The following is an 18,360-nucleotide window of genomic DNA, read 5'->3' on the forward strand; positions in this document are numbered from 1 at the left end:
CTCGTCCTTTGCACCCGTGCGATCCATTTTTCACGACGAACCGGGTCTTTTGGAAAAGCATGAAGAGTGAATCCATCCTCAAAAGTGTTCGAGCAATATCCAGCGGGAGTGCCCCTTTGCGGCCGTTAGAAAAAAAATGCACAATTTTTTTCCTACATTGCCGCATAAACCACAGGATTGAAAGCGTGTGAAAAAAAGATGCGGATTGGAGGCTGGAAATTACGGTAGGTCAGAATCTGGACTCTTGTTCGTCTGCGCGTGAGCATTTGAGAGTGAGCTGTGACCTACAGCAGCGGCGTTCTCATTTTGCATTTCTCCTTGTCTGATGTACAGTCTGAAATGATCTGGTTAGGAGTTTGGTCAAATGGTTGGAAATAAAACAAAATCTTAAATTTGATGAAGGAATGGCGGGGAAAAACTGGTGGCCTAAAGGGTGTTCTCGGCCTCCATCGAGTCATCATTTGTCTGTATCTGTAGGGAGGAGTCGTCTCGCGTGATCAACTTTGACAAGTTTCAACAAGCTCTGCAGGAGTTAGCGCCCAAGAGGTTCAGAGGCAAAAGCCGCGAGGAGGCCGTCACGGCACAAGCCGCGGAGCCGAGGTAAGTCGGAGTCACGGTCAGAAAAAGTTTTTTCATTTTGAACAAGGGATGTTATGTTAGGGGTTTGATTCCTTAAGGGTTAGCATTAAGGTTACAGCATCGGGTTTAGCATTAGCATTGTTGTTAGCATGAATAACTTGGAGGTTGGCAACCACAAATAAACCGAAGTGTAGCAAAAGTCACCCTGGTGTGCGGTGGAATTTTCGTTTTGTGCAGAAATTCGTGAAGGCTGGCGTCGTAGACCCCCTGACGGACACGTCGTTGTACACGGGGTCACGAAAGGAACGCTTTGACGAGAGCGAGAAGGCATCGTCAGTACCTCGGGAACGCGTGACGCAAAACTAAAGGCCGACAAATCAGCGCAACACGTGCGCACGCCAACAGGAAGTGGAGGTGGCCTTCAACTTTGACCCCCCGTCTGTTACCGTGTGCCTGGTAACTTAAGGACGGGAAATATTAAATACTTCCTGTCGTTACTCACGTGTGCGTGTCAGCAGGTAAGCGCATTTCACAACACACCGTTTTCCTTTTGAAATAAAGTACAAAATAATACCTACAAGAGACAACAAAAATGGAAATTCGTCAGCGCTTTGACAGTGGCGGAGTCAGGATTTTTTTTTTTTCTGTGGGTTCAGAAGATTGCTGTGGTTGGCCACAAAATGAAATCCTTTGCCTTGACCGAAAAGAAGAATTTGCTCCATGAAATCTCGAACCATCTCTTCGCGTTACCGAACAAAAGCGCCATTAAAAAAAAACACACACATTCGCTACCATTGACGGATTTAGAAGTCAAATATTCATGTTAGGTGAGAAAAGCCGGCAATGAAAGAGTTTTTTTTTTTTTAATGTTACAGCCCATAAAAACAACAAAATCTTTAATAACTTTTTTTAAAGATTTAAGAAAAATATCACTCGACTATTGTATATCGTGCGGCTCCTTCTGGTGTGCATACCTTGGTCACTTGGGGGCAGTATGACGCACGATGGTCACGATAGCTCAAGTTGCGGCGATATTAGCATATCCGTCTGTCCATATTCTTAGCTGCTTATCCTCACGAGGGTCGCAGGGAGTGCTGGAGCCTGTCCCATCTGTCAACGGGCAGGAGGCGGGGTACACCCCGAACTGGTCGCCAGCCAATCGCAGGGCACATCGAGACAAACAGCCGCACTCACAATCGCACCTGTGGACAATTTAGAGTGTCCAATGCATGCAAGTTTTTGGGATGTGGGAGGAAACCGGAGTGCCCGGAGAAAACCCACGCAGGCACGGGGAGAACATGCAAACTCCGCACAGGCGGTGCCGGGATCGAACCCAGGTCCTCAGAACTGTGATGCCAACGCTTTACCAGCTGATCCACTGTGCCACCCAATATTAGTGTATATATTTTTGAATATATATACTGGTAATCATTGGAATACAACAACTGCGATTGCAAGTTCAGGGTGTAGCCCGCTTCCTGCCCGTTAACAGCCGGGATAGGCTCCAGCACTCCCCGTGACCCTCGTGAGGATAAGCGGCTAAGAAAATGGAATGGACTACCACTACTAATAAAACTCATTTCAAGACAGCAATCTTTGGAAATCATTTTATTCCACAATATAACTTTTGTCGCTCTTCCGGGTACAAACATTCGATACAAGATACGTGTTTCAAAAAAATATATTTTAAATATGAGACCCAAGAAAAATACATATAAAGATATAAACAATATAGGAAAAGCATGAACAATTTGATTAGTGCTGTGCGTGATGGGGTAATTTTTTTTCATATATATATATATATTTTTTTTTTGCGTCTTGTCCTTTTAAGGCACGATGGCTGACGACCGAGTTAAAATAATTTTTATTTATTTGTATTTTTTTTAAAGTCAAGGCTACACACACACACGTCGTCCATATGTGCCGCACGCGGGTGGAGCCGGGCGACCCGCGGGCCGGCCCCCGTTGGCGAGCCGCCGCGCACATTTCCTGTTATTGGCGCTGGAAGTGTCATCGGCGAAAAAAAGGTATTAACGGCTCGGCCTCCCCCCTCCCCCCGCCCTCTCTCGCGCACACGCCCCTGATTTTGTTACCTACATGACTTAATGCGTATGAAAGCAAGCGACCCGACGGCCTGGCGCGAAAGTCCGGCCTCTGAAAGCTTTCCGGGAAAATGAGAAACTGGTTACTCATGAGCACAGACGAAAAAAATTATATTTAAAAGTGTTGTAAAATACATGTGATTTCCCCTTTGCTTTGTGTATACTGTAACTATTTTTTTAATAGATCAACATGGATTTATTTTTTTTTAACGGCTAGGTAGTTATTATTTCAAAATTAAAAAAAAATCAAACCATATTTATATGTCTGTCAATTTGTATGTTATTACAGGGTTGGAACATAATGTCGCACCCCTTTCAATCCCACTCAACGTGGCCGATCGCTGGCAGCGTAACTGTCAATAAATCCAATTTGAAGGAAACTGTACACATTCATACAAGCGTGAAACGTGTCCAACCTGTTTCAATCTGGATCTGATCCAAATGATCCCATTTAACACGGTCAGGGGTTCATATTTCTGTCAAATCGTGTCTAATTTGAACAAAATTGTGCACGTTCATGCAGGATTTACACATAATCTGTATCAAGATGGATCCCATCCAGGTCAGCCATTTAACAAAGTTATGTGTGTTTATATTTGTGTAAAACCATATTCAATCTGGATCCATTCCGGGCAACGCTCGTGAAAATGGTAAGATGTTTATACAGTATTTTTGTCCAAATATGAAATTTGACTGAAATTGTACACCTCTGTTGTGTTGTTTATGTCTGTAAATTTTTATGTGACGGAAATCAAATTTGATGTTTTTGCAGGTTCAACATTTGTAATAACAAACCAGATTCAATCCACATCATTGTATCCGTTTTACAAAGAGTGGTTTGCATCTGTTCAACTCATAAATGACTGAAAATTGAACGTTTGTGCAGGATCAAACCAGGTTCTCATATCGTGCAATTTCAATTGAACATGGAACCCTCCATTTAATATTTAATCACCTGAAATTATGCTGCATCTTTTATTTTCGTCTGAGGGTGGCTGTTACATTTTGTATCGGTAATTCTCATTTGCGCTATTTCGGCACGAGACGATGTTTGTACATGGAGCATAATATGCCCCCCCCCCCCTCCATGTCTTCTTCATCGCCGTCCGGTGGGCACTTCCTGTTTGCGAGCGCTCCTATTCTATGAATTATAAGGTAAAGTATGGGAAATGTACAGTATGCCGCGCGGAAAGACAGACATTGGCTGCGTGGTAACGGCGGATGCTTAGAAGGCGTACGCTCCGACGATGATGGTGAGCCTCAGCACGGAGCTGGAGCGGTAGTTCATGGTCAGGTGGTGCGTGATCATCTCCAGGTCCACCACGTACTCCCTGGGGCCCGACAGAGGCTTGGTGAGCACCAGCATGGCGCTCACGTTGCTGGAACGCTGCGGCGGCAAGGCGTCGGTCAATTACCTCGGGATGACCATTCGGAGTTTGACCGACGATGAATCGAATCCGATCCGTATTTTCCTCTTAGCGAACGTGGTGGCACCTTGACTTTCGAGCTCGATCCATTCGGTGATCGAGTTCATCAGTCAATTTACCGTTAACTGATTGACGCTCATTAAATTGAGTCAATCTTCTCAATCGCAATGAATTTCGGCTTGTCCCGTTAGGGCATCTCAGATGGGACAGTTTTACGCCCAACGGCCTTCCCGACACAACCCATCTGGATTTAGCTTGGGAGAGAAGGCGATCTCCCATCCGAGTCCTAACCAGGACCAAAACCGCTTAGCTTCCGAGATCCGACGAGATCCGGCGTTCTCAGGGTGTCACTAGGCTACGGGCTCTTCAAATCACACCACCACACCACACCGCGTCCAACAAATAAAATCCCGGCATAACTCTCGAACTTACCCGGAGGAAGAAGTCCCCCGCCTCATTCCCGGCTTTGATCCGGAAGGTGTTCTGCGTGTTGACGTAGGTGCTGGTGGCCTGGATCTGGAAGATGTCGGCGGGCACGGGGCGCTCGGCCTGGATGCTCATGTACTTGTAGACGATGGACGGCGGCAGGCCTTGGCACTCGGCCTGAGAGCGGCAGATGCACCGGCTGCAAAAATGCCCGGCTTTTAACCGACGGCGCAACAACGACGGACCCGGAACGAGCGGGTGTGCGTTGTGCGTACTTTTCCGAGGATTGGGTGTAGGGCGCCTCGCAGGGGTTTCTGGGGTAGCAGCGGAAACCGCCGTAGTAGTTCCAGCACATCTCATCGTCTTGGCAGTTGTGCGTGCCTGTCTCGCACTCGTTCACGTCTGCTCGTGCGACACAACAAACAAAACAAACGTCGCGGCGTTAAAACAGAGCTACGGAAGGAAGCCTCCGGATTTGGATTACGAACGTGATCCATTTGGAAAGATAGGCATCAAGGTCCTTGTATCATTTTGTTCCTATTCTAAACTACTTCTACTTCCGAGTTTACCTGACACCGCCTCCCCTCCTCTCTTAAAGCGCTACACTCATAATTACAAACAGAACACATACCCGCAGCTTTACATCCGCGGGCATGACTGACCACACCCGTACATTTTTCAAACGTGAGTGACTGATGTCTATACGGACGTGCACACATTAATACATTTAATAATGATGAGTGTAATGTATCCTAATGTTTCATGATTTCGTCATATTGTTCAATAAATTATGACTCCGGGGTGCTCTCGATGATGTACGTGGCACAGGGTTCCCGTTTCTACGTTTGTATAATGCGACGTGAGTTCTGTGCTAAGTTCCCACTGAAGTCCCAGGATCGCCGCCGAGGAGTCCAGTGAGGGGAATCCTGCTCGGCTGACGCCAGTTATGCAAAAGGTCATCCGGGGCAGGGGCGTGAAAAAAAATAGCCCGGTCACAGGTAGCCCAAAACCGCAGGTCTATTTGTGGCACAGTGACGCGGATTCAGCGCTTCCCCTCGCACAAGCGGCAGGATTCATGGGCGCCCCCAGAGTGGCGTGCACCTGACCGAGGCAGCGGGGGCCAAAGCATAACATCAAATAAATCCACTTCAAAAACTAACACGGCGCGTGTGTGTGCGAATTCACTGAGGCGGCTTCGAGGGGAAACCGCTCTGTTGATGTGTTGGTGGCTTCGAGTGCGGCCCGAGAGGGAAGGCTCAGTTCTGACGCCGAGATCGGCATAATAACCGATTCATCATGTGATGTGAATTCTGTCTGATTGTGGTAAGACTGTACAAATGGTACAAGTTTTACATGAACGTTTTAATGATGATGTTATACATTACCATCATTGAAAAGGAAGAAAAGTTGGAAGTTTGTGTTTATCTTTCGTGGTTCGACTGTATTTAAGCAGCCTTTACATGAACTCCGTCTAATAACAGTCCCTCCTCGGCAGAGGTAATTAAGACAATGAAGGCCTAGAACTCTCCGACCACTGGGCCAAGGTGCTGGTACCGGAGTGAAAGTGACCAAAATGACTTCAAATACTTGGGGTCAACAATCCAGAGCAATGGTGAGTGTGGTAAGGAAGTGAAGAAACAGGTCCAAGCGGGGTTGGAACAGCTGCCGGAAGGTGTCTGGTGTTCTATGCGGCAGAAGAGTCTCCGCTAGGATGAAGGGCAAAGTCTATAAAACAGCGGTGAGGCCGCCCATGATGCACGGATCAGAGAGGGTGGCACTGAAGAAACAACAGGAAGCGGAACTGGAGGTGGCAGAAATGAAGATGTTGAGGTTCTCGTTGGATAAGATTAGAAATGAGCTCATTCGAGGGACAGCCAAAGTTGGATGTTTTGGAGACGAGGTCCGAGAGAGCAGACGTCGATGGTTTGGGCATGTCCAGAGGCGAGAGAGTGAGGAAATTGGTAGGAGAATGGCAAGGATGGAGCTACCGGGGAAGAGAGGGAGAGGAAGACCAAAGAAAAGCTTGATGGATGTTGTGAGGGAGGACATGAGGACTGTTTGGTGTTGGAGAGGAAGATGCGCGAGACAGACTTGGATTGAAAAAGATGACGCGCCGTGGCGACCCCTAACGGGACAAGCCGAAAGGAAAAGAAGAAGAAGAAGAAGAAGAAGAAGTGAGAGTGACCAAAAACAAATTACTTGGGAAGATTAAACCTCCCGTTATCCCACGATGGGACTGGATCGTTGAAGAGAAACAAGTAGTTCCAATAACTTCCTTCAACACAATGATGAGTTGTGTTGTGCGTCAATATACAGTTAGAGTACAAAATATTGTTTTAGGTGACATAGTACACCTCACAACTCGGGTTTCTTAGGCCCAATCGCTGTTCTGAGGCAGCTCTGTTCACTGCGACAAATTAGATCCGCCTGAACGCACATGCAGGCAAAGTCTCACTCGTGGTTCTACCGGTCCTGTATGGTGTGCTTGTCGACCAGGTGATCTTGTTACAAAGGTTGAAACGCAAAGTACGAATCTCTTGTACTGCTCTGACCGAGATTGAGTTTGATCTCCAGGACAAAATGTACTTTGTTGAAATCAGTTATTGTGTCTGAGACCGAATGGCTATGACCTGTGGTGTTACCCAAGGGTCAATACTGGTACCCGTACTGTTCCACCCGTACAAGTATCCTACCACAACTGATGATACTTGGGTCTACACATGACTGACGGCGTGAGAACACGGGTCTGTACATTCACTGCTACTGCATCAAACAGGGTTAGGTTAGGGTGGAACAGTGCAAAACTCTGGCTAGCCTCAAAACTGAAAACCCACAAAAACAAAGTGTCATCTGTCACTTTAATACTCTCTAAAACCGAATAATCAAGTTAGAAACCAGGATGTTTTATTAAAAACATCAGCTGATTTTTACCATTAAAATAAAACAACTCATTTGTTCACGTTTTTTGCTAAAGCAAACGGTTGAGGGTATACCCTGCTCCACGCCCATAACCTGCTGGGATAGACTCCAGCACACTCGTGACCCTTGTGCGGATAAGCAGTACGGAAAATAGATGTAGCGTAAAAAAGGTTGGCAATCACAGTACTAAGAAGTACCTTGACACAACCGGTTGCCCTGTAGCTGGTATCCTTCAGGGCACTCGCACGAGTAACTCCCCGGACTGTTGATGCACTGGTACTGACACATGTAGCTGGAGAAGCTGCATTCGTTGATGTCTGCGCAGGAAACAAGAATATGTCAATGAACTCGCTATACACGTCTCGCAAATATTTACGGATACGAATTTTTGATTGGACTGAAAATCCACTACAACCTTTACAGGTGAACTGCGCAAAACGTCCCGGAGCATTGAACAGTGAGACATGTACCGTAATTTCTGGCCTACAAGCCGCGATTTTTTTCACACACTTTCAACCCTGCGTTTTAATGCGGTGATGCGGCTAATTTGTGCATTTATTTTTTTCTAACGGTGCAAGGTGGCACTTGAGCGGAAGAGGTAAGAAAGAGACCGGTGGAATATATGTGCTGAGGAAGTGAGTTTTACAGCCCCTGTTAGTGCTGCGCTAGCGTTAGCGCTGTGCTAGCGTGTTGCTGCTGTGTTACTGGTGTGGCTCAGTGATATTTACCGGTAAGTTTTATTTTAACCGGCCCTGTTAATGTTAGCGCTAGCGCGGAGCAAGCATTGGCGCTAGCGTTAGCGCTGTGCGAGCGTGTTGCTGCTGTGTTACTGGTGTGGCTCAGTGATATTTACCGGTAAGTTTTATTTTAACCGGCCCTGTTAGTGTTAGCGCTAGTGCGGGGCTAGATTAGCATTAGCGCTAGCGTTAGCACTAGCGTTAGCAGGAGCGCGGCACTAGCGTTAGCATTGTGCTAGCGTGATGCTGCTGTCTTACTGGCATTTCCCAGTGATATTTACCGTTAAGTTTTATTTTAACCACCCCTGTTAGCATTAGCACTAGCGCGGGGCTAGCATTAGTGTTAGCACTAGCGCTGCGCTAGCGGGACTACTAGCGTTAGCGCGTCGCTAGCATTAAACTCTTTTCTTTGTACGGTCTTTCTTTGTAAATATCTCGTTTTCACTTTAATTTTAAAAGTTTACAAATGTTCGAATGAAGTTCACCTGGAAAGGTTGTACCCGATATTAGGTTCATCTTGAGATTTCGCCGCAAATCCCGATACGTCGTGGATACAGTATTACACGGTATGCGATGTTGGGCGATTAGAGTACCTTGGCAGGAAACCAAGTCCGGGGCCAGCTCGTGGCCCTGGTCGCACTGGCACAAGAAGGAGCCAATCAGGTTGTAGCAGTGGTGCTGACAGGGATTCTGCGTGTCGCATTCGTTGACATCTAACAACGTGACACAATGCAACGTGCGACATTAATACAACGGGCAGATAATTATATGAAACGTGAACTACGTCGGGTTGCAGTCTGCCAGCAGGAGGATTTTTTCTCCAATCTGCTTTCTGCATATTGAATAAATACGCTGAATACATCGGCTAAATATGCTTAAAGTATTCACTAAGATTGTTCATAACGTACATACACGTTGCTATTTTAATACTTTTCCTTGACATAGGAGAAAAGACCACTTTTATCAAATTTATGACCTCTTATTTTACTAAATATGACCACTACTAATGCAAAATAAAGTTAAATGCTTCACAGTTTCAGCAATTTTTGTTACTCCAGAAAATGGCTAAAATTCAGTTTTGTGCAAAAAAATATCTACAACACCTGATATTAACAACAACAAAATGAAGTTTGGAGACATTTTTTTAAATGTATCAAAATAATAATAATAAAAAGATCACATGTTCATGTACTGTAGTACTATTTTAAAGGTTTGTCTATTTTTTTTTATTTGAGTTACAATTAATACAAAAATAAATAAAATTCACTATCAGCTGTTTTCAAACAAAGTGATATTTACAAGCTGTAAATATTACAAGTCGGTTTAGAGCATTTTGGCTGATCTTTATATTAATAAATATTGAGTTCTTTGAAAATGTAAGTGTCACACTTTTTGCAAAAGAAAAAGTGGAATCTCACTCTTCTGCAGAAAAAAAAGTGGAATTAGGAGAAGAACTTGAGTTGGCCATAAAAAGTGGATGCAAATTTTCTTTTTGTGAATAATTTTTGCTTTTAGGACAAAAAAAAAAAAAAAAGACAGCTATAAAAATATGAAACGTGGCCCGGAGCAACGTTGATTCAATGAAACATCAGTGGCTTTTTTTTTTTGTTTGTTTACACGCCGTTGCTCATTCACTCCCTGCACTTTGTCATCTTTTCTCCCGACTGCGATTTCTCTTCATCCCATATTTATCATACACATCGTACTCTGTTGGCGCGTGACGTATCTAAACTCGTCTGACTTCCAACTTGTCGGCTTCACTCTCTCCCTTATCACCGACGCGACAGGCTGAGATTCGCAGCCTCATTTTTATCTTCAACGTAAAAGCTGTGCTGACTTTCACACCTAAGCGCCGCAGCGCCGCCATCTACTGGCCTCCCTTTGTCACCACCCTTCTACTCAAGCTCGACTTCCACTGCCAAGCCGGGCGAGACCCTCTCCCACGCCTTCCTGCTGAAAAACGTCCTTTCCCAGTAAGTGAGTGGATTCCAGTTGAGAGCCACTGGTGCCTGATAATTTACCGAATGATATTTCCCGACTGGGTCCACGACGATTCAAATCGCGATGTGTGGTCTTGTCTCCTCCTTCCCGCAAGCTTCACGACATAAGCCGCGGCGATCGCTATTAACGACTCGCGCGGTCCGCTCGGCCGCGTACCGTCGGCTGCTTTTACGACTCCTGAACGCCCTCCGCGTGACTTACCGACGCAGCTGTGGTTGTTGGTGGCCAACTGGTGACCGGCATTGCACTCGCAGTAGTACGAGCCCCGAGTGTTCACGCACGTGTGCATGCAGTAGTGGGACATTGCGCACTCGTCCCTGTCTGCAGAGAGGCACACACACACACACACACACACACACACACACACAGGCACTATTTCAACGGATCTTTTGAGTCCATCTCTCTTACATTCTGTCATTCGTGAGGGCATGTCGGTCAAAAAAAAAAAAAAAAAATCATAAATAACGCAGGATTAATCCTTGGAACTGTAATTCATTAAACCCTTCTGAAAAATTTTTTTCTTTTTTTTTTTTAAATCAAGTAACTTTTATCATATTCAGTGCCCCGCTTCTCAAATATGATTATTTTATTTTTGCAGTTTCTCTCCCTCATGTTTAAGATCATCAACCAATTGTAAATATCAGACAAAGGTAATCCGAGTAAACATAAAATATCCATCCATCCATCCATCCATTTTCTTGGCTGCTTATCCTCACAGGGGTCGCGGGGAGTGCTGGAGCCTATCCCAGATGTCAAACGGGCAGGAGGCGGGCTACACCCTGGTTGCCAGCCAATCACAGTGCACATTGAGACAACCAACCAATCACACCGAGGGGCAATTTAGAGTGTCCAATTAATGTTGCGCGTTTTTGGGATGTGGGAGGAAACCGGAGTGCCCACCCGGAAAAAAAACCACACAGGCACAGGGAGAACATGCAAACTCCACAGAGGTGGGTCCGGGATTGAACCCGGGACCTCAGAACTCTGAGGCCAACACTTTACCAGCTGATCCACCGTTCCGCCTACTCGTACTATGCGTTGCTTAATACAGTGTAATCGCGATACAACAAACTAATGGGGGAGGGAGAAGGGGATTTTATAGAAATGAAATACAATTAAGCATAAAATATGTAAAAGAGGCAGCACGGATCTGGATCAGCTGGAAAGCGTTGGCCTCACAGTTCTGAGGTCCTGGACCCGCCTGTGTGGAATTTCCATCTGTCATTCTCCCCGTGCCTGCGTGGATTTTCTCCGGGTGGGCACTCCGGTTTCCTGCCACATCCCAAAAACATGCAACATTAATTGGACACTCGAAATTGCCCGTAGGTGTGATTGTGAGTATGACTGTTGTCTCTCAGTATGTGCCCTGCGACTGGCTGGCGACCAGTTCAGGCTGTACCCCGCCTCCTGCCCCGTGACAGCTGGGATAGGCTCCAGCTCTCCCCGCGACCCTCGTGAGGATAAGCGGCTAAGAAAATGGATGGCTAGTACGAGTACACGGAGAAGTGCAGTAGCATGAGTAAACGCCAAAGACTGACCTACACATTGGTCTCTGTTCCTCTGATAGCCCGCAGGACACTGGCAGGTGTACGAGCCTCTGGTGTTGAAGCAAGTCTGCTCGGGCCCACAAGTGTATCGGCTTGTCGCGCACTCGTCTACGTCTGCGCTCCACACACACACACGCACACATGCATACTGAAAAATATGGCAAACAAGAACTAGCAATGTGTCCATATGACGCAAAGTGTGTGTGCGTGGGTGGGTGTGAGGCGTCGGCGGCACGGTCGCACACTGCACGCATCGTAAACTCACACGGGAAAAGCGGGCGTCGTCGTGTATGATCTGCGATTTTCCCTTTCAATAAACATCCGTCGGATTTTACGAACCGGAAACGCAAGTGTTCCGATTTACGAATCGTCGCTCGGTCGACTTTTGTGTTAAAATTACGAAATGTGCAGTGTTTTGGCCACGCCCCTAAGCCAACACACAAATACAGTGAACTGTTGGGTTAGGGAAATCCACATCTAATTTCTGATCATTTAATTACATCCATCCATTTCCTTAGCCGCTTATCCTCACGAGGGTCGCGGGGAGCGCTGGAGCCTATCCCAGATGTCAACGGGCAGGAGGCGGGGTACACCCTGAACTGGTTATGAGCCAATCGCAGGGTGCATGGAGACAAACAACCGCACTCGCAATCACACCTATGGGCAATTTTGAGTGTCCAATTAATTTTGCATGTTTTTTGGGATGTGGGAGGAAACCCGAGCGGCCGGAGAAAACCCGCACAAGCATGGGGAGAACATGCAAACTCCACACAGGCGGGTCGTGGACCGAACCCGGGTCCTCAGAACTGTGAGGCCAATGCTTTACCAGCTGACCCATCGTGCTGCCCATTTTATCACGTAAAAAAAAAATATATTAAAAATGAGACCAATTAAACCCCCCCAAAATTATTAAAAATGAGACCAATTAAAACCTCAAAAGTCTCAAATAAGTGGGGATAACATGCTTGGAAAAATTTGGGAAGATTGGTCCCCCTCCCCATAAAAAAAAAAAAAAACCAAAAAATGTAAAAGAATTTTTACAAAATAATGCAGGGATGAAAATCAAAAGCTGAACAAAAAAAAAATCCACAAATAGGACAATTTGCATTTACATTCTTTTCATTCAATATAGTGCCACTTTCATTGCTTAAAAGGGTGAAAAAAGTATTTCAAGTCATCCGTCCATCTATCCATATATTTTCTTTTCGCCGCTTATCCTCACGGGGGTCGCGGGGAGTGCCTGAGGCTCTCCCAGCTGTCGACGGGGAGGAGGCGGGGCACACCCTGAACTGGTCGCCATCCAATAGAGACAAAGATTCGCACTTGCAATCACACCAATGGGCAATTGCATGTTTTTGGGAAGTACCCGGAGAAAACTCACGCAGGCACGGGGAGAACACACAAACTCGAACCCGGGTCCTCAGAACCGTGCCGTACGCAACACACTCTATTCATAAATATACCTCGTCCAGGTACCAATGTTGCGTACATACACCGAACGGACAAAATGGATGACTTGTTCTTGCATATCGTCAACGAATTACAAAGTTGCAATAAAACACGCGCCGGCGTAAACGTCGAATCTTTTCCTTATCTGACATCAACACGAGGCTTGTAATCTGTTTTTCTCCCCGAAACGCGTGTCACGTATGATTGACCGCCATCTGCTACGTCCCTCCCTCCCTCCCTCCCTCGTCTTCTTTTGAAACGTGTGTCTATCTAACTAACGCCCCCCCCCCCCAAACACGCCCGTCCTCTCTCATCTCAGCAGCAGTTCTCCTGGGTGGTCCGCCCTACGCAGACAGCCATCGGGCACGGGTTTCACACTATGTCAAGTGAGTTATCCTCAATACCACACACACACACACACACACACGTTTGCAGGATTGGGAAAGAGGGAGTCGTTATTTTTGTGATTTGGCGTGCACGCCCGACCAAAAATAGAGAGAGAGAGAGAGAGAGAGAGAAAAAAAAGAGATGTTTGCGGCGAGTGGAAAAATATTAAGAAATGTGCTCGGCGATATGAACAACGGGACGAGAAAGAAATGCGCCAGAATTCTGTCGAAAGCTTGACACAATTGTTCAGGGGCGTGTTTGTCATTAGATATTTATGTATAATTGTCAATAGTTTGTATAAAAAAAACATCGTCGGGGTCTCCTGCTTGTCCGTCAGCTGCGAAATTAAACAAGTGGAGAAATGCGTCAAAAATGAAACCATAAATCATTGGCACATATTCTTTATCCTCCACAAAGATCGATCAATATTAGTGTTGAGGGGTTAGCTTACGTATGTTTTATACTGCCCCCAGGTGGCCAAGACACATAAACACAGATCTTTTGTCATGTCGTCATTATCCAAGCCACTTATCCTCACAAGGGTTGCGGGAAAACTGGAGCCTATTACACCTAGCTTCGGTCGAAAAGGCGGACTACGCCCTGAATTGGTCGCCAGTCAGTCAGAGGGCAGGTATCGACACCGTCACTGAGCGGGAATCGATCCCGCGCCGCCCCCACCAAAGGGAGGTGTGCGTACACTACACCGCTACACTATCAGTGCCAACTGAATAAATATTAGCGGTGTCGAGTTGTGACGGCTCCTCCGTCGCCACGTATGTTTTATACTGCCCCCAAGTGGCCGAGACACATGGAAACAGATCTTTTGTCATGTCATAATCCAACCCGCTTATCCTCACAAGGGTTGCGGGAAAGCTGGCGCCTATCCCAGCAAGGTTCGGTCGAAAAGGGGGACTACGCCCTGAACTGGTCGCCAGTCAGCCGGAGGGCAGATATCGACACCGTCACTGAGCGGGAATCGATCCCGCGGTGCCCGCACCAAAGGCAGGCGTGCGTACCTCTGCACCATCAGTGACGCCTATGAGGTCTTTTTTATTGCTGTGGGGCGAGCAGTGTGTAAAGTTTTTTTTTTCATTTTTTTTAAAAAAAAGGTTACTAAAAGATGAAAGCATAATCCGTCTCCATTATTTCCAATGGAAGGAAAACCTTTTGAAAGCCGAGCGGAGGGCACGGAAAATGCACCCGTAGCACGTGGCACGGGTGCACCTGGGCCCGGCGGCAAGGCAAAGCGTTCAAGCGGCGTTAAAAGACAAAAGCCAAGAGGCGTCGGGCGCGAGTTTCATACGGGCACTCGCAAGACAGACAAAAAAGACGGGAAAATCCACACTCATTCATGTGGCTTGGAAGGACTTCAATCGCAGCGCAGTAAAGAAAAGTACTGCAATCCCTTACGAAGTATACAAACATGGAATATGGCATTTAAAAAAAAGAGGCTCTGTTTGTACTATATGTGTTGCTTTTATGTGGGTGTTAAAGTGTCAGAACTCTATGAAGGTTTACAATCACCACAAGTACTACGTTAATTTGCACTCGCCCATCTATGGCGTTTTGCATTGCTTGCTTGCATTAAATTTGGAACACGCGCTCACCTTTTAAAACCCATTTTTTTTTACGTCTTGGCGTGCAACACAACGTGAGACTCTCATGAGGGTCTACGCCCGTTTTTGTCACGAGCGAGGCTGGACCCCGGCCAAGAGGGGCGTGGCCTGATTCGAATTCGACCCTGTATCGAAGTTTGGAGTTTTGTCACTGTCGTTGCCAGTTCGTTGCCTTGTGTCAGTGTGTTGCGTTCACCGCCAGTGGGATTCTCCATCGCTGAGAATAAGTGCAGTGTTGAGCTATCCTCGTCACAGCCATTCTGCGTCCTTTGGTTATAATCCCGTCCTGTTAAGATTGTTAGTTTGCCCCACGGTCATCGGACTTTGCTGAATGTCTTTTTGGATCCTGCCTAGCTTTAGCGTTTTTGTGCCTCCTCTGCCTTGTTTCGCACTGCTTTTTGGTATCGACCCGCTTCCGAAATAAAACCACGTCGAACATCATGTCCTCGTCTTGGAGTCCTGCATTTGGGTCCGCCCCCGCACCGATGGTTCGTGACACGTTTTAGTGTTGTGTTTGTATTGCTTTTAACTTTGGTACCTTTTTTAAAAAAAATGTTTTTAAACGACATATGTCAAATGTCTTTTTTTTAATGAATAGTGCTTTCTTTCTACTGCGGTTGTTCCTAAAGTCTTGGTGTCTTGTTATGGAATATTTACTATTATTATATATTTATATTTTTGTTTTATGTGCCAGTTTAAGAGTGAACGTAATGACCAACAACTTGAAGCAAACACGCTTGACCTCTTTTTTGGAGAGCTGCATTCTCCTTATGTATTTCCATAAAGCAGGGGTGTCGAATTCATTGTAGTTCAGGGGCCAATTCAACTCAATTTGATCTCAAGTGGACCGGACCAGAATATTTCTGGTGTAATTACTCTGCAAAAGTGGTACAACATTTTTATATGAAGTAGGCTTGCTTCTGAGGTTTTTTTTTGGGGAGTGATTTTTTTTCCCATAGGGAATGGGTCTGGAATGTACCCCCCCACCCGCAAACTGTCCAAGTTTCGGAGCGTAACGGAGGGCTGGGGAGGACCACGCGATATTTAAAATGAACGTCAAAAAAACGACAGCCGCACTTTTCAAAGTCGGGATCAAGTCAGGACCGCACCTCCCGGCTGAAGGTATTTGGTGATTCAGCGGGACTGGAAACGGCGTGCCTCCTGTCAGCGGCCTCAGACCAACGGCGGCGCTTAAAAACTCCTGACGTTACAATGCTGACAGGAAGCCACTGAAGCAGAAACAATCTTAAAAATGAATTTAAAAAAAAAAAAAAAAATTGTTTTCACCACTTGTTCAGGAGCGATGGTGCAGTGGTACGCACGCCTGCCTTTAGTGTGGGGAATGGTGGGATCGATTCCCGCTCAGCGACGCTGTCGAAATCTGCCCTGCGACTGACTGGCGACCAGTTCAGGGCGTAGTCCGCCTTTTGCCAGCTTTCCCGCGACCCTTGTGAGGATAAGCGGCTTGGATGATGACATGGCGTGACCGCTCGATCGGATAACGGCCACATGTTCATCCCAACTGGCTCCCACTCAACGACGTGGGCACGCCTGACATTTACGGAGGACTCTGCCTGGCAAAATGAATTTTAGCCAAATTCCTGCAGATGGCGGGGGGGGGGGTGTAGGCCTTTATATGCCAAAATGCTTTTTTGGAACAATCCAACATACCTGACTCAGAAAATATTTTTTAAGGGGGGGGGGGGACTGTAACCTTTCAAAGTCAATTTACTTTGACCTTATCTAAGCTTCTCGGTTTTGGGACTTTTTGCATCACTTTCTGATGTCTAATAAGGGGCTGAATGGCAATATAAGTTCATTCATTCTCTTAGCCGCTTATCCTCACAAGGGTCGCGGGGAGTGCTGGAGCCTATCCCAGCTCTCAACGGGCAGGACACCCAGAACAGGTTGCCAGCCAATCGCAGGGCACATGCAGAGAGACAACAGTCACACTCACAATCACACCTACGGGCAATTTAGAGTGTCCAATTAACGTTGCATGTTTTTTGGGATGTGGGAGGAAACCGGAATGCCCGGAAAAAAACCCACGCAGGTACAGGGAGAACATGCAAACTCCACACAGGCGGGTCCGGGATTGAACCCGGGACCTCGGAACTGTGAGGCCAACGCTTTACCAGCTGCCCCACCGTGCCGCCGCAATATACGCTTTACCCATGAAAATAACAACACAATACAAACGTTTGCAAGTACGACCACGGCTATCTGAGCTTAGACCAGTGCCGTCAAAGTCATTTTTGTTGGCGCATTTGACGGTGAAACCAGAAGTAGATGACACAAAAAAAAAACATAGTGGATAGCACGTTTTGAAATTCAAAACTCTTTTCTAAACTATTGTTCAATTTATAATAATAAAAATCGTTGCAATATCTGAACGTTATCAAAACTGAAGACAATTTGAAATTTTTGGCACAGATTGGAGCACAAAACAGGAAGTTGACGCATATGCTGTGTCTGAAATGGTCACAAATTGTTAGCAATCAGGACGCAAAGACTGGAAGAGTCACAGAAAGGCATAGAAGTGGACTTCCTTGGAAATTGTCCCGACTCAAATACCTGTTGTTGGTGGCTTATTATAAAAATTAAAAGAGCATTTTTAAAAAACTATTTTTTGGGTGTTTTAGGAGGAGCTGGAACAGATTAATTGGGTTCCCATTCATTTCAATGGGGATAGGTGATTTGAGTGTTGTCTCAGAACATGCTACTGTAATTCCCGGCCTACAGAGCGCACATGGTTACAAGCCTCACCCAGTACATTTGTAAAGGAAATACCATTTGGTACACATGTACGCCGCAGCGGTGTAAAAGCCGCAAGTGCCCACATTGAAACACGAGATATTTACAAAGAAAGACACTACACAGAGAGTTTAATGCTAGCGCCGCTGCGCTAACATCTAACACCGCTGCGCTAATGCTAATTCTGCCATGCTAATGCTAACAGGGCCAGTTTAAAAAAAAAAAAAAAAAAACATACCGGTAAAAATCACCATTAGTACCATGCTAGCGCAGTGCTAACAAGGCCAGACCTGTAAAAGTCACTTCCTCAGCACATACATTCCAACAGTCTCACTCTTACCTTTTCCGCTCTAGTGCCCCCTTGCGACTATTAGAAAAAAAAATGCACAAATTAGCCGCATCACCGCATAAACCGT

The 18,360-nt window shown here is 46.2% G+C and overlaps 1 protein-coding gene and 1 pseudogene across 3 annotated transcripts in view; one reads left to right on the forward strand and one right to left on the reverse strand.

Moving 5' to 3' along the window:
• Positions 1-404: 404 nt before the first annotated feature.
• On the forward strand, positions 405-1,084 carry LOC133510065 (tubulin polymerization-promoting protein family member 3-like; annotated as a pseudogene).
• Positions 1,085-2,172: 1,088 nt separating this feature from the next.
• The window catches only part of efemp1 (EGF containing fibulin extracellular matrix protein 1), a 31,637-nt gene continuing 15,449 nt past the window's right edge, over positions 2,173-18,360 (reverse strand). The window contains exons 5-11 of one of the 3 annotated variants that reach the window (XM_061837826.1): positions 11,730-11,852; positions 10,393-10,512; positions 8,784-8,903; positions 7,651-7,770; positions 4,810-4,936; positions 4,541-4,733; positions 2,173-4,068 (exon numbers count right to left, since the gene is read on the reverse strand). In XM_061837826.1, coding sequence (XP_061693810.1) covers positions 3,907-4,068; positions 4,541-4,733; positions 4,810-4,936; positions 7,651-7,770; positions 8,784-8,903; positions 10,393-10,512; positions 11,730-11,852 — 965 coding nt within the window. In that variant the 3' untranslated portion in view covers positions 2,173-3,906. The remainder of the gene's footprint in view (positions 4,069-4,540; positions 4,734-4,809; positions 4,937-7,650; positions 7,771-8,783; positions 8,904-10,392; positions 10,513-11,729; positions 11,853-18,360) is intronic. The other 2 variants (XM_061837827.1, XM_061837828.1) reach the window with 2 other exon arrangements.

Source organism: Syngnathoides biaculeatus, chromosome 12, assembly GCF_019802595.1.
Source record: "Syngnathoides biaculeatus isolate LvHL_M chromosome 12, ASM1980259v1, whole genome shotgun sequence".
In the NCBI taxonomy this organism is placed as follows: Eukaryota; Metazoa; Chordata; class Actinopteri; order Syngnathiformes; family Syngnathidae; genus Syngnathoides; species Syngnathoides biaculeatus.